Source organism: Palaemon carinicauda, chromosome 44 (genome assembly GCF_036898095.1).
Source record: "Palaemon carinicauda isolate YSFRI2023 chromosome 44, ASM3689809v2, whole genome shotgun sequence".
In the NCBI taxonomy this organism is placed as follows: Eukaryota; Metazoa; Arthropoda; class Malacostraca; order Decapoda; family Palaemonidae; genus Palaemon; species Palaemon carinicauda.
The window spans coordinates 43,768,854-43,783,875 of NC_090768.1; the positions used below are offsets into that span (position 1 = coordinate 43,768,854).

At 44.2% G+C, this 15,022-nt stretch overlaps 1 protein-coding gene across 1 annotated transcript in view; it reads left to right on the top strand.

The window, feature by feature from the left end:
- Rab8 (RAS oncogene family member Rab8) overlaps positions 1-15,022 on the top strand; it is a 76,093-nt gene that overhangs the window by 43,240 nt on the left and 17,831 nt on the right. The window contains exon 4 of the mRNA XM_068366323.1: positions 6,036-6,176. Coding sequence (XP_068222424.1) covers positions 6,036-6,176 — 141 coding nt within the window. The remainder of the gene's footprint in view (positions 1-6,035; positions 6,177-15,022) is intronic.

The window sequence follows — 15,022 nt, forward strand, 5'->3', positions numbered from 1 at the left end:
TTCTCGGACGCATCGGACGTAGGCTGGGGTGCGACATTAGACGGTCGGGAATGCTCGGGGATATGGAACTCGAGTCAAAGGACAATGCATTTCAACTGCAAGGAGCTACTGGCAGTACGTCTGGCCTGGAAAAGCTTCAGGTCTCTCCTTCAAGGCAAAGTGGTGGAGGTGAACTCGGACAACACCACGGCTTTGGCGTACATCTCCAAGCAAGGAGGGACCTACTCTCTGACGTTGTACGAGATCGCAAGGGACCTCCTCACCTGGTCAAAAGGTCTAAACATATCACTTGTAACGAGGTTCATCCAAGGCAACTTGAATGTCATGGCAGATTGTCTCAGTCGGAAGGGACAAATAATTCCAACAGAATGGACCCTCCACAAGGATGTATGCAAGAGACTTTGGGCCACCTGGGGCCAGCCAACCATAGATCTCTTCGCAACCTCGATGACCAAGAGGCTCCCAATATTTTGCTCACCAATCCCGGACCCAGCAGCAGTTCATATAGATGCCTTTCTCCTAGATTGGTCACATCTAGATCTATATGCATTCCCTCCGTTCAAGATTGTCAACAAGGTACTGCAGAAGTTCGCCTCTCACGAAGGGACAAGGTTGACGCTAGTTGCTCCCCTCTGGCCCGCGAGAGAATGGTTCACCGAGGTACTTCGATGGCTAGTAGACGTTCCCAGAACACTTCCCCTAAGGGTGGACCTTCTACGTCAGCCACACGTAAAGAAGGTACACCAAGGCCTCCACGCTCTTCGTCTGACTGCCTTCAGACTATCGAAAGACTCTCGAGAGCTAGAGGCTTTTCGAAGGAGGCAGCCAGAGCGATTGCTAGAGCAAGGAGAACATCCACCCTTAGAGTCTACCAATCGAAGTGGGAAATCTTCCGAAACTGGTGCAAGTCAGTATCCGTATTCTCGACCAGTACCTCTGTAACTCAAAAAGCTGACTTCCTCTTATATCTGAGGAAAGAACGATCTCTTTCAGCTCCCACTATCAAGGGTTACAGAAGCATGTTGGCATCAGTCTTCCGTCACAGAGGCTTAGATCTTTCCAACAATAAAGATCTACAGGACCTCCTTAAGTCTTTTGAGACCACGAAGGAGCGTCGTTTGGTTACACCTGGTTGGAATTTAGACGTGGTACTAAGATTCCTTATGTCAGACAGGTTCGAGCCGCTACAATCAGCCTCCCTGAAAGATCTCACCTTAAAGACACTTTTCCTGGTATGCTTAGCCACAGCTAAAAGAGTCAGTGAGATTCATGCCTTCAGCAAGAACATCGGATTCTCATCTGAAACGGCTACATGTTCTCTACAACTTGGTTTTCTAGCCAAAAACGAGCTGCCTTCTCGACCTTGGCCAAAATCGTTCGATATTCCAAGCTTATCGTATGGTTGGAAATGAACTAGAAAGAGTCTTATGCCCTGTAAGAGCTCTTAAGTTCTATTTAAAACGAACTAAACCTTTACGAGGCCCGTCTGAAGCTTTATGGTGTTCAGTTAAGAAACCATCTTTGCCTATGTCAAAGAATGCTTTATCCTATTTTATCAGACTGTTAATACGAGAAGCTCATTCCCATCTGAATGAGGAAGACCAAGCTTTGCTGAAGGTAAGGACACACGAAGTTAGAGCTGTCGCAACTTCCGTGGCCTTTAAACAAAATAGATCTCTGCGAAGTATAATCGACGCAACCTATTGGAAAAGCAAGTCAGTGTTCGCGTCTTTTTATCTTAAGGATTTCCAGTCTCTTTACGAGAACTGCTACACTCTGGGACCATTCGTAGCAACGAGTGCAGTAGTGGGTGAGGGCTCAACCACTACAATTCCCTAATTCCATAACCTTTTTAATCTTTCTCTTGAAATGTTTTTATTGTTGTTTTTGGGTTGTCCGGAAGGCTAAGAAGCCTTTCGCATCCTAGTTGATTTGGCGGGTGGTCAAAGTCATTTCTTGAGAAGCGCCTAGATTAAAGGTTTTGATGAGGTCCTGTTGTATGGGTTGCAACCCTTGATACTTCAGCTCCTAGGGGTCGCTCAGCATCCTAAGAGGATCGCGAGGCTCCGTAAGGAAGACGTACTTAAAAAGGCAGAGTAATTGTTCAAGTCGACTTCCTTACCAGGTACCTATTTATTTTGTTTAGTTATTTTGATAACTTCTAAAATGAAATAAAAATTCTTAGCTCATATGATGTAAACATATTTTGCTGGTCTCTACCCACCCCCCTGGGTGTGAATCAGCTATTATAATCACCGGCTAAGTTAAATATTGAAAAATGTTATTTTAATAATAAGATAAATTTTTGAATATACTTACCCGGTGATTATAAATTAAAGGACCCTCCCTTCCTCCCCAATAGAGACACAGTGGACTGAGGAGAAAATTGAGTTCTTTGTTTACAATGAGTAATGGGTATCTGAACGACAGATGGCGCTGTTGAGTACACCCCCTACCTGTGTAGCGATCGCTGGCGAATTTTTACGTAGAGTTTTTCTGTCGAGCAACAGAGTTGCAGCTATTATAATCACCGGGTAAGTATATTCAAAAATTTATTTTATTAAAATAACATTTTGATGGCTCTGACCATATTATCATCGATTTCCTGCTCCCTTTGTTGCAGAGCCCATGCCATGTTGCAGGGCTCTTGCAGGTTGTCCAAGTTAAGGTCACGTTCTTCAGCTTCGTCATCGTCGCCGACATCGGCTGCCTCTTCTTCCTCACTCGCTGATCTTGTCATTTCGACAAGGTCCTCATTGGTTAGGGGCTCCAAGTGGCACTCGATCAGTGAGTTGACGTCATCCGTCGTCATATCAGAGAAACCTTCGTTGGCTACTAACCGTGCCAGTCTCACAGCCTTACCTGCGGTGGAGGGGTGAACTTCGTCTGGCATAAAGCCCTCATAGTCATGAACAACGTCTGGCCACAATTTTCTCCAACTTGCATTCAATGTTTGCTGTTTCATCTCATTAAGAGCTTTCTGAATGTTGGCCAGGCACGTTGCAATGCTGTATTCCCCCCAATATCTCTTGAGGGTGAAGTCCTCGTCATCTTCATCGCTGGAGGAGATGAGGCCCTCCATCGTGGACCTCGTGTAGAGGGCCTTGAAGTCCCGAATTACCCCCTGATCCATTGGTTGTATGAGGGAAGTGGTGTTGGGGGGCAGGAACTCCACTAGGACACCTTCATAATGCAGATCCGTTGCATGTCCGCCTGCACAGTCCATCAAGAGGAGGACCATAAAGGGCAGCCCATTCTCCGCGAGGTAAAGCTTCACCTGTGGGATAAAGCAGTTTACGAACCAATCAAGTGGGAGGGCTTTGGTTATCCATGTCTTTTTATTACTCATCCAGTAGACAGGCAGCAAGGCTTTGTTTTTGTTTTTCAAAGCTCGAGGATTCATGGACTTGTAAATTAAGCCGGGCTTGAGCATGAAGCCCGCGGGATTCCCGCACATGAGGAGAGTGACGCGATCTTTGTGGGCCTTGAACCCTGGCTTCTTTACTTTGTCCTTATAAAGGAACGTCCGGGACGGCATCTTCCAGAAGAGGCCAGTCTCATCCATATTGAACACCTGCTCCGGAAGATAGTCACCTTTAATTAATTTCGGGAACTCGTGCACGACGTAACGAAGAGCTGCCTCTTGGTCTGCCGAGGCGGCCTCCCCATACAAAGGAATGCTGCGAAGGCCAAACCTCCTCTTGAATTTCTCGAACCAGCCCTTGCTGGCACCAAAACCACGTTTTTCTCGTGGGGCCGGATCATCATCTTCGTCGTCATCATCACCTTTGTTGTCTTTGTTTGATTTTCCTCCAGGAACTAGGCTATCATACAGGGTTTTGGCTTTCGTTCGAATCATGTTGGTATCGAGATTAACCGTCTTTTCCCGACAGTCCGATATCCACATTGATAATGCATTCTCCATTTGCACAATCGTCTTATTACGAGGAGTTACAACGCGCTTAGTGTCCTTGGTGAACGTTATTGAGGCAGTTTTACGTATTTTCATTTCATCTTTTTTTTATGTAGCGAACCGTCGATTCATTCACTCCGTAAATGCGGGCAACAGATGCATAGCTACTGCCTGCCTTAAGCATGTCTAATAATTTTACTTTCATAATTTTTCTCTTCTTGGGTTTACTATAGGATGTAGAGGACGTTTAGGAGCCATTTTCAAGGGTGTCACAAGCACTGTTTTACACTAAAAAGCACAAGAAAACAGCTAAAAGTTCCATGCGGCAAGACTAAGCAACACAAGCAAAGCGAGAGAGAACAATGAATGCAGTCTCCCTTCACGGGGCGCACAGCAGGGAGAGATACTGGGTAAAGCGTCTCGGCGGCTTGGCCAATCAACTTGCGAGATTCTGGAGCCGAGATGGCCAGCAAATCAGAGAGGTAGATTTTGAGTTGCGCGCCATCTCCGTGTTGATACCAGATGTTCTACTGTACTCTCTGCCTTCTGTTAGCGCCCGCGTAACTCTCGCACCATTTTTTCTAATTTTTTATGAATATTTTTGAAAATCCCCGAAGCACGGAGACCGCGAAATGTTGAGGGATTACTGTACTTTAATGTAAATATAAATTTACAGTACTTTATTTTAATGAATTAATTTTTCAAATATGTGAATGTGAGTGATGTTTCAGTTTTTGATTGTATGAATGTAAATGACAAGAACATTTTTGATTCTTATGAATCCAGTTGAGATTTTAACCTTCTGGTGATCCCAGCCGGGACAAAATCCTTTTCAGGCTCATGACTTCCAAACTTTTGTACAATCAGTGAAGTCATGTGTCAATCATCTCATTTTGACATTTCTTAGCGTAACTAACAAAGGAATAAAGGTAGCAACAAGATTGCATTGGAAAACTGGTTAAATTTATATGTAGCTGAATGAATTAACATCAGATTCTCAGAGGGTTAACGGGCATTTAGAAGAATACCTGTCCTGATGGCCCAACTCCATTTTCCATTTCACCCTGTAGGCATTTAGTGCCATCAGTGCACATAAATTGATGCACTGTAAGGCAATGCTCAAGGGCTTTTGAAGCATCCCTTCAGCCCCTAACTTTAATCACATTTTTTGCCTTCTACTCTAACTGTTTAAGCCTTCGACTAACCTCCGTTCATGCTTCCTTACCTCCAACCTGCCGTCTAACCCCTTATCTTTCATTTCGTAATGAAACTGTCTGGTTTTTCACCAGCTGCACATGAGTGCTGAATGGCTTCCCTGTACCCAGCATTGGGTCGTATGGCCAAAATTTATAAATTTGTCCAGTTTTCCAGGAAACTTGTAAATTAACTTATCTTGCATATAGTAGCTGTACTGTCCTCAGGCACACACCTAAAGAAAGAAATTGGAATGAAACCCATTGGTCAGTATATTAGTCTGTCCATATGGAAGTGGATGAAGTATTTTTAAAGGAGAGAAATAGATTGTTTTGGAAGTCCCAGAGGTAGTCTAAGATAAGACTGGTGACATTGAAGAGGGAAATAAGAGAGGGATGTTGGAGAGCTCTGATGGGTACTGAAATTTTGAGAATTTGTCCAGATCATAATCATCTCATGGGGTGCTGTTGGAGTTGATTGATTGACTGCCTTTGTCATTATCCCTCTAAAAGAATGGCATAAAGATCATGTTTATATTAACTTAAAAAGAGGTATACCGTAGTAGTATTTTCATGAAGAAACATTATTCAGATTTGTGTAGTCAGCAGTTTTAAAAGAAAATGAAGGTAGTGATATTGGTTGAAGTTTTAGTTGGGTAACATACGCGTTGATACTTGTTTGGTGGCCTTAGCAAATTTCTGTTTTGTTTGTAAGGTGTGTCATCTACCACAAGTCAAATCCTTTTAATGTTTCTTCAGTAGCAGCTCCAAATAAATATAACTTTCTTACTGAGACTATATCAGGGTATCTTTGCTGACAGCATTCAGTATATATTTTCGTAGTCTACAAGTCATACAAAAATGTGCCATGAATTAATTATTCCATTGTTTTTTTAGACATTGTTTTATTTGTCATTTTTACATTTTAGGTGTCGCGAGAACGGGGAGAACAGTTAGCCATAGAATATGGAATTAAATTTATGGAAACTTCAGCCAAAGCATCAATAAACGTTGAGGAAGCTTTCTTCACCCTTGCACGTGATATCAAAGCAAAGATGGAGAAGAAATTGGTGAGTTTTTCATTCTTTTTCGTTTTGTACGCTTATTTTTCAATCAGCTTTAATGCTGTATCATGTGACATCTCTAACCCCCTTTTTTAAAGTGCTTAATTCCCTGTGCCTTTGAAGATAATTTTTACATTATCAAGGCAGATTTATTCCTCTAGCTTTGTGTTTTCAAAATATTACGTACAGTTGTTTCTTTCATTGTTATCATCTAGTTTCTGTGCATTTTGTATTTTGTCCCTGTGAATAAGATCTAAACTTGGGATATGTAGGAATTTACTGCCATGCGTTTGCTGATATTTTTCAAGTAAAAAACACAATGTTCTTTTAGTTGCCTTAAATGACTCCATGGAAGCTCTTGAACGATAGTGATATCAAATTATATTGTATCATTTAAGACTTGAAACTTCATGTAGATTTATAGTTTGTCACTACAGGATAACTAAAGATTTGTGTAGCTTTGCTAATGGCATATTGTGATAGTGAACATCATGATTTTGCTGCATTGTAGAGTTTAGCAGTTTCATTTAGAATTATGCTCTCGTCAAAAGCTTCAGGCTACCTACTCTTATTTTGATGTATGATATTTGGCTGTCATATGTTATTTGTTGGAACACTACTAAAGTTGGCTAGTACAGTAACTTCTTAATTTGCACAAGGGTTGTTTTCTGAATGGTGTCATGCGAAATGAATTTCATGCATTTTAAACTGATCAAATTTGTAAGATACATTGGTAAAGGAGGTATGGTAGTGGGGTTCCGTGACTCAAGTAAATTTAATAGCATTTTTACAGCTTTCATTTTCACTCAGTAATATATAAAGTATTTCATAATAATCATAAGTAGAAAAATAAGAATGATTTTACATGAATATTCAACAGAGCTTGCAGATTGCCAGAACTTATTCAGTGGTGAAAAAATGTAATAAGACAAAATACTTTCTCAGTTCTTTCTTTGAATTTAATAACCCAATCAAAACATTGTACTATATATCAAAAGGAGTATGAAATAACATGCTGTTTAAGAAAGGGAATTAACTAAACAAAAAAATTTTATTCATGAAAGAAATGTGTAAGTTCTTAGTTGCGTTCGGCTACCCCAGATAAGCAAAACCAAAGTTTCTTAGATTCATATTTTTATCATAATATTCCCGTAATACAAAAATGCTTTATTGTAATATGGAAAATACAATGGTTTTATCAGTGCTATTTCATGGGTATTTTTCACAAGAAATACTGTACCAATTTTCTAAGTTTTAATACTATAAACAAAGATAGGTTTTTTTTTCTGCCAAAGGTACTGTGCGATTAAAGAACATAAACGCCTATTACATTACTTTGATAAAGCATTGCTATATGATTACGATGATAGAGTTATTATCAATTATTTGTTTTACGCTAGCAGTATTATCGTAAGATACTAGATCTTGATCCTGTAGTAATGACAACACTACATTAATGTCTGTAGCAAACATGCTTTGCCCTTTTAGAAAATCAAAACAATAACTAGCCTAACCCTTCTGAAAAAAACTTTTAAGAATCAAAGTCAAACTTTTAAATAGAATAAACATTTTGTATCTAAGCATCAGTAATGAACTATAATGCTATCTGTTGAATATATAAAGTACAGAAGAAAGCTGTCACTCGGCTTTGTGAACAATGGACTAGCCTTTCTCCAATAGAAATGTAGCTAGGCTTATTTCTTCATGAACGAATTATATCTTCTATATTTTACTGCAGGTTAGATATTATTCCTCCTTTTTTGAAAACTTGAGGATTATAAATTTTTTTGTTTCAACATTGTTTGTGCATCGTTAAAGAAAATAAAAATTACAAAAAGTAATTGATATACTGTACCTACTTAGCCCAACACAACTAAATCTTGAGTCTTTGTTTTAAGAAAGTAAAGTAGATTTTGTTACTTCACTTTGCGTAACTGCTCTGTCAACTGCTTACCAAATACAGTGCGCAAATTCAGTTTATGAAATAATTGTTATCAATAAAATTTGTGAATCGCCATAATCTAAGTTATGTAATTAGTGTTTGCCTACTATAATGTGAACAAAGCTCAGCTGGTTGGCTACCAACATTCCATGGCCTCATTGAACATATTATTATTACAAACTAAGCTATAACCCTAGTTGGCTCCAATAAGGGGAAAAATAGCCCAGTGAGGAAAGGAAACGAGGAAATAAACTACAAGAGAAGTAAAAAACAATAAAGATAAGATTTTTTTAAGAACAGTAACAACTTTTAAATAAATCTTTCCTACATAAATTATAAATTTTCAATATTAATCTTACCCGATGATCATGTAGCTGTCAACTCTGTTGCCCGACAGAAAAAACCTAAGGTCGGGATACGCCAGCGATCGCTATACAGGTGGGGGTGTACAACAACAGCGCCATCTGTCGAGTAGGTACTCAGGTACTTCTTGTCAACAAGAACCAATTTTTCCTCTGTCGTGCCACCGGCAAGACCTACTTGGATACGCTGTTGTTTCTGGAGTTGTTTTCACGCTTTTGGTGATGTATTCGCTCTAGATATTAGCTTTCGCTGTTCAGGAGTTATTATCATTAGCTTATCAAGCTTTTTGATTAGTTTTGGATTAATTGTTGATGAACTTTGATAGATTTTGGATTCCCCCCTTGGCTAATTCAAGAATTCAAGATGTCTGACCATTCTCAAGTCCCTAAGTACAGGCAGTGTAGCGCTAAGGACTGTTCTAGGCGTCTTCCGAAGGCCTCTATAGATCCTCACACTGTTTGTTCCAATTGTAGGGGTAAATCCTGTCAATTGGAAGATCGATGTGAGGAATGCGCTGGGCTTTCGGAATTCGATTTTAATGAATTCCTTAAGAATGCACGTAGGCTAGAGAAGGATAGGATCAGGAGGAGTTCTTCTCGCTCGTTTGATTTTTCCTCTCCCCATGCCCCTCAACCTATTCCTTCCCCTGTAGTGGTGACTCCCGACCCTGCTACTAGTGCTCAACCCTCGATGGCGGACATGATGCGTGCCATTCAGGCTCTTGGTGACAGAGTGGAGTCATTAGCTAATGACCGGAATCAACTTTTGGCCAATGTCAAAGAGTTGAAAGAAAAAAGTGCAGTGGGAAGTGTAGTGAGTGCAAGTGCGGTGGAAAGTGTCAGTGTCAGTGTTACGCATGAGGGTGCATCTGTTCGTGCCAGTCGTCCTCCCAGTCCGGGACCTCTTGCAAGCTCCCAAGCCCAGGGGAGAAGCAATGTCGAAGGACCAAAGGGTTCGACAGGCCTTGATCAGCGTACGGATGTACCCTCAGTGGTTGCGGACGCATCTTGCAGAGATCGTCCCATCCACAAACAGACGAGTGAGCCCATTCATTCCTCGTCTGTGGAAGAAGTTTCTAGGAAGAAACGTTGGACCAAGGTCTCACGACCTCTCAAGCGCAAGGTCCCTTCCGAGCGAGTCCAACGGCCCAGGTGTAGCCACTGGGTCAGTTCGGACTCGCCGCAGTCTTCCGAAGACTGCACACCTCCCAAGAGGGGTAGAGTGGTTCCGCAGCAGGCAATCACTCCGTCTGTTGCCGCACCAACCACGGTAGACCCTAAGTGGTCTATGCTGCAGACTATGCAGTCTCAGCTTGCTTCCTTCATGCAGGAGTATCGTGCTGAGAAGGTTGACACTGCACCTGTTAACCTACAACCTGCCACGGTTGTGCGCTCAGCAGATACTGCGGCTGCCTGCTCCCACACTCCGCCTGTGAGAGCTCCACCACCGATGAGCAGTCGACCCTGCCAGACGCCTGTTGACGTTAGCCGACATGCGGCACCCTCCGTTGACATGCGTGAGCTACCGCATCAGCAGTGGGAAGGTGCTGTCAAGCTGCCGTGTTTTGACGCAATGCGGCAGTCTCCGCAACCCACGGCAGTCCCTCCCACGCACCAGCACTCCGCTTTTGTTGTTGCCAGCTCTCAGACTGACCAGCAGCGGCATGATGTTGGATCCAGTGCAGCTACGCATGCACCCGTGCTGCCGGATTCAGCCGTTCAGCTGTCTGCTCCGCCTTTGCCACTTCCTCCTCAGCATTCGGATGAAGGAGTATCTGATGACGACGAAGCTGCGCATTTGGACGATCCGCACTCCGACATAGAAGAACCCAAGTCTACGCCTCCCTCCTTAGACTTTAGGAAAGTCCTTGCCCTGTTTAGGGAGTTGTATCCGGACCAGTTTGTGTCTGCAACCCCGCGCTCACCTCCCTCTGAGTTCGCTTTAGGCATGCAGTCTGCAGCTCCTGCCTTTACGAAACTCGTACTCGCGCGCTCATCCAAGAGAGCTTTGAGAGTAATGGGAGAGTGGTTGCAGTCCAAGAAGCAACTGGGGAAGACTGCCTTCATCTTTCCACCTACCAAGCTTGCTTCCAAATCTAGCGTCTGGTATGCCACGGGAGAGGAACCCGGCTTGGGAGTTCCTGCCTCTGCCCAGGGCGACTTCTCAAGTCTGGTTGACTCTCCCCGCAGGCTGGCTATGAGACGTTCCAAGATTTGCTGGACCTTTTCGGACATGGACCATCTGTTGAAGGGAGTTTTTCGTGCTTTTGAGATCTTCAACTTCCTGGACTGGTGTTTGGGAGCTTTAAGCAGAAAGACCTCCCCTTCGGATAAGGACTCTGCCATGCTTATCATGTCAAGCATGGACAAAGCCATTCGGGATGGGTCTGGCGAGCTTGCGGCTTCGTACGTGTCCGGAGTGCTTAAGAAGCGAGATCACCTTTGCTCCTTCTTGTCTGCGGGGATCACACCATGCCAGAAGTCGGAGTTGATGTTTGCTCCGCTTTCCAAGTGTCTCTTTCCGGAAGAGCTGATCAAGGGGATTGCTGCCTCGTTGATCCAGAAGGATACCCATGACCTGGTGGCGTCTTCCGCACGTAAAGTCACAGCTTTACCTTCCGTGCCTAGACCTAGGATGGACACACCAGCGTCTAGGTTCATCCCGCCCTTTCGCAGCAGAACCTCCAGCAGAGGAGGTACCCGTGCCGACAGTCAACGTGGCAAAAAGAAGAAGGGTTCCAAGTCCTCAAAAGGTAGAGTCTGACTGCCTACCTCTCCAGACAGCAGTGGGAGCCAGGCTCAAGAACTACTGGCAGGCTTGGGAGAACAGAGGTGCAGACGCTCAGTCTGTGAAGTTGCTAAGAGAGGGGTACAGGATTCCGTTCTTGCGCAATCCCCCTCTAGCAAATACTCCCATCAACCTCTCTCCCAACTACAAGGAGGAGGACAAGAGGCTAGCTTTACAGCAAGAGGTGTCTCTCTTGCTACAAAAGGGAGCGGTAGTCATAGTCCGGGACCATCAATCCCCGGGCTTCTACAACCGTCTCTTCCTGGTAGCGAAGAAGACAGGAGGGTGGAGACCGGTGCTGGACGTCAGTGCTCTCAATGCTTTTGTCACCAAGCAGACGTTCACCATGGAGACGACGAAGTCGGTGCTAGCATCGGTCAGGAAGGAAGACTGGATGGTCTCGTTGGACCTAAAAGACGCGTACTTTCACGTCCCCGTCCATCCAGACTCCCAACCTTTCCTAAGGTTCGTCTTTGGAAAGGTCGTTTACCAGTTCCAAGCCCTGTGCTTTGGCCTAAGCACGGCACCTCTTGTGTTTACCAAACTGATGAGGAATATTGCCAAATTCCTGCATTTGGCAGACATCAGAGCCTCCCTCTATTTGGACGACTGGCTTTTAAGAGCTCCGTCAAGTCGTCGCTGTCTGGAGAATCTCAAATGGACTATGGATCTGACCAAGGAATTGGGTCTCCTGGTCAATATAGAGAAGTCCCAACTCGTCCCATCCCAAACTATTGTCTATCTAGGTATGGAGATTCAGAGTCGAGCTTTTCGGGCTTTTCCGTCGGCCCCCAGAATCAGTCAAGCCCAAGAATGCATCCAGAGCATGCTGAGAAGGAACCGATGTTCAGTCAGGCAGTGGATGAGTCTAACAGGGACGCTTTCATCGCTGGCCCAGTTCATCGCGTTAGGGAGACTCCACCTCCGCCCCCTTCAGTATCATCTAGCTGCTCACTGGAGAAAGGACATGACGCTAGAAGCGGTCTCAGTTCCTATATCCGAAGAGATGAAGTCTGCGCTGACGTGGTGGAAGAACAGCATTCTTCTCAAGGAAGGTCTTCCGTTAGCTGTTCAGACCCCCGACCACCTTCTCTTCTCGGACGCATCGGACACGGGCTGGGGTGCGACACTGGACGGACGGGAATGCTCGGGCACATGGAATCCGGATCAAAGAACACTTCACATCAACTGCAAGGAGCTATTGGCAGTTCATCTGGCCTTGAGAAACTTCAAGTCCCTCCTTCTAGGCAAGGTGGTGGAGGTGAACTCCGACAACACTACAGCCTTGGCGTACATCTCCAAGCAAGGAGGGACTCATTCGAGGAAGTTGTTCGAGATCGCAAGGGACCTCCTCACCTGGTCAAGAGATCGAAAGATATCGCTGGTAACGAGGTTCATTCAAGGCGACATGAATGTCATGGCAGACCGCTTCAGCCGGAAGGGTCAGGTCATCCCCACAGAGTGGACCCTTCACAAGAATGTTTGCAGCAGACTATGGGCCCTGTGGGGTCAGCCCACCATAGATCTGTTCGCTACCTCGATGACCAAGAGGCTCCCAAATTATTGCTCACCGATTCCGGACCCAGCAGCAGTTCACGTAGATGCCTTTCTTCTGGATTGGTCCCATCTAGACCTGTATGCGTTCCCTCCGTTCAAGATTGTCAACAAGGTACTGCAGAAGTTCGCCTCTCACGAAGGGACACGGTTGACGTTGGTTGCTCCCCTCTGGCCCGCGAGAGAATGGTTCACCGAGGTACTGCAATGGCTAGTGGACGTTCCCAGGACTCTTCCTCTAAGAGTGGACCTTCTGCGTCAGCCGCACGTAAAGAAGGTACACCCAAACCTCCACGCTCTTCGTCTGACTGCCTTCAGACTATCGAAAGACTCTCAAGAGCTAGAGGCTTTTCGAAGGAGGCAGCCAGAGCGATTGCCAGAGCAAGGAGGACATCCACTCTCAAGGTCTACCAGTCAAAATGGGAAGTCTTCCGAAGCTGGTGCAAGGCGAATTCAGTTTCCTCAACCAGTACCTCTGTAACGCAGATAGCTGACTTCCTTTTACATCTGAGGAATGTAAGATCCCTATCAGCTCCTACGATCAAAGGTTACAGAAGCATGTTGGCAGCAGTCTTCCGACACAGAGGCTTAGATCTTTCCACCAACAAAGATCTACAGGACCTCCTTAAGTCTTTTGAGACCTCAAAGGAGCGTCGGTTAGCCACACCAGGTTGGAACCTAGACGTGGTTTTAAGGTTCCTGATGTCAGCAAGGTTCAAACCGCTTCAATCAGCCTCTTTTAAAGATCTCACCCTGAAGACACTTTTCCTCGTTTGCTTAGCAACAGCTAAAAGAGTCAGTGAGATTCACGCCTTCAGCAGGAACATAGGTTTTACATCTGAAACGGCTACATGTTCCTTACAGCTTGGTTTTTTAGCTAAAAACGAGCTTCCTTCTCGTCCTTGGCCCAAGTCGTTCGAGATCCCAAGCCTGTCCAACTTGGTTGGAAACGAACAAGAGAGAGTACTATGCCCAGTAAGAGCTCTTAAGTACTATTTAAGACGTACAAAGCCATTACGAGGACAATCAGAAGCTTTATGGTGTTCTATTAAGAAACCTGCTTTACCGATGTCTAAGAACGCAGTTTCTTATTACATCAGGCTTTTGATTAGAGAGGCCCATTCTCATCTGAAGGAGGAAGACCTTGCTTTGCTGAAGGTAAGGACACATGAAGTTAGAGCTGTCGCTACTTCAGTGGCCTTCAAACAGAACCGTTCTCTGCAGAGTGTAATGGATGCAACCTATTGGAGAAGCAAGTCAGTGTTCGCATCATTTTACCTTAAAGATGTCCAGTCTCTTTACGAGAACTGCTACACCCTGGGACCATTCGTAGCAGCGAGTGCAGTAGTAGGTGAGGGCTCAACCACTACATTCCCATAATCCCATAACCTTTTTTAATCTTTCTCTTGAAATGCTTTTTATTGTTGTTTTTGGGTTGTACGGAAGGCTAAGAAGCCTTTCGCATCCTGGTTGATTTGGCGGGTGGTCAAATTCTTTCTTGAGAAGCGCCTAGATTAGAGGTTGTGATGAGGTCCTTTAGTATGGGTTGCAGCCCTTCATACTTCAGCACCTAGGAGTCTCTCAGCATCCTAAGAGGATCGCTAGGCTCAGTAAGGAAGACGTACTTAAAAAGGCAGAGTAATGGTTCAAGTCGACTTCCTTACCAGGTACTTATTTATTTTATGTTTGTTATTTTGAATAACTGCTAAAATGAAATACGGGATACTTAGCTTCTAATGTTAACATGTATGCTGGTCTCCACCCACCCCCCTGGGTGTGAATCAGCTACATGATCATCGGGTAAGATTAATATTGAAAAATGTTATTTTCCTTAGTAAAATAAATTTTTGAATATACTTACCCGATGATCATGAATTTAAGGACCCTCCCTTCCTCCCCATAGAGACCCAGTGGACCGAGGAGAAAATTGGTTCTTGTTGACAAGAAGTACCTGAGTACCTACTCGACAGATGGCGCTGTTGTTGTACACCCCCACCTGTATAGCGATCGCTGGCGTATCCCGACCTTAGGTTTTTTCTGTCGGGCAACAGAGTTGATAGCTACATGATCATCGGGTAAGTATATTCAAAAATTTATTTTACTAAGGAAAATAACATAACTTCAGTAAACAAGAGGAAGATAAATGAAATAAAACTGTTCAGTTTAAACCCATGCATTTGAAGAAGTTACTGTATGAGGTTCCTTA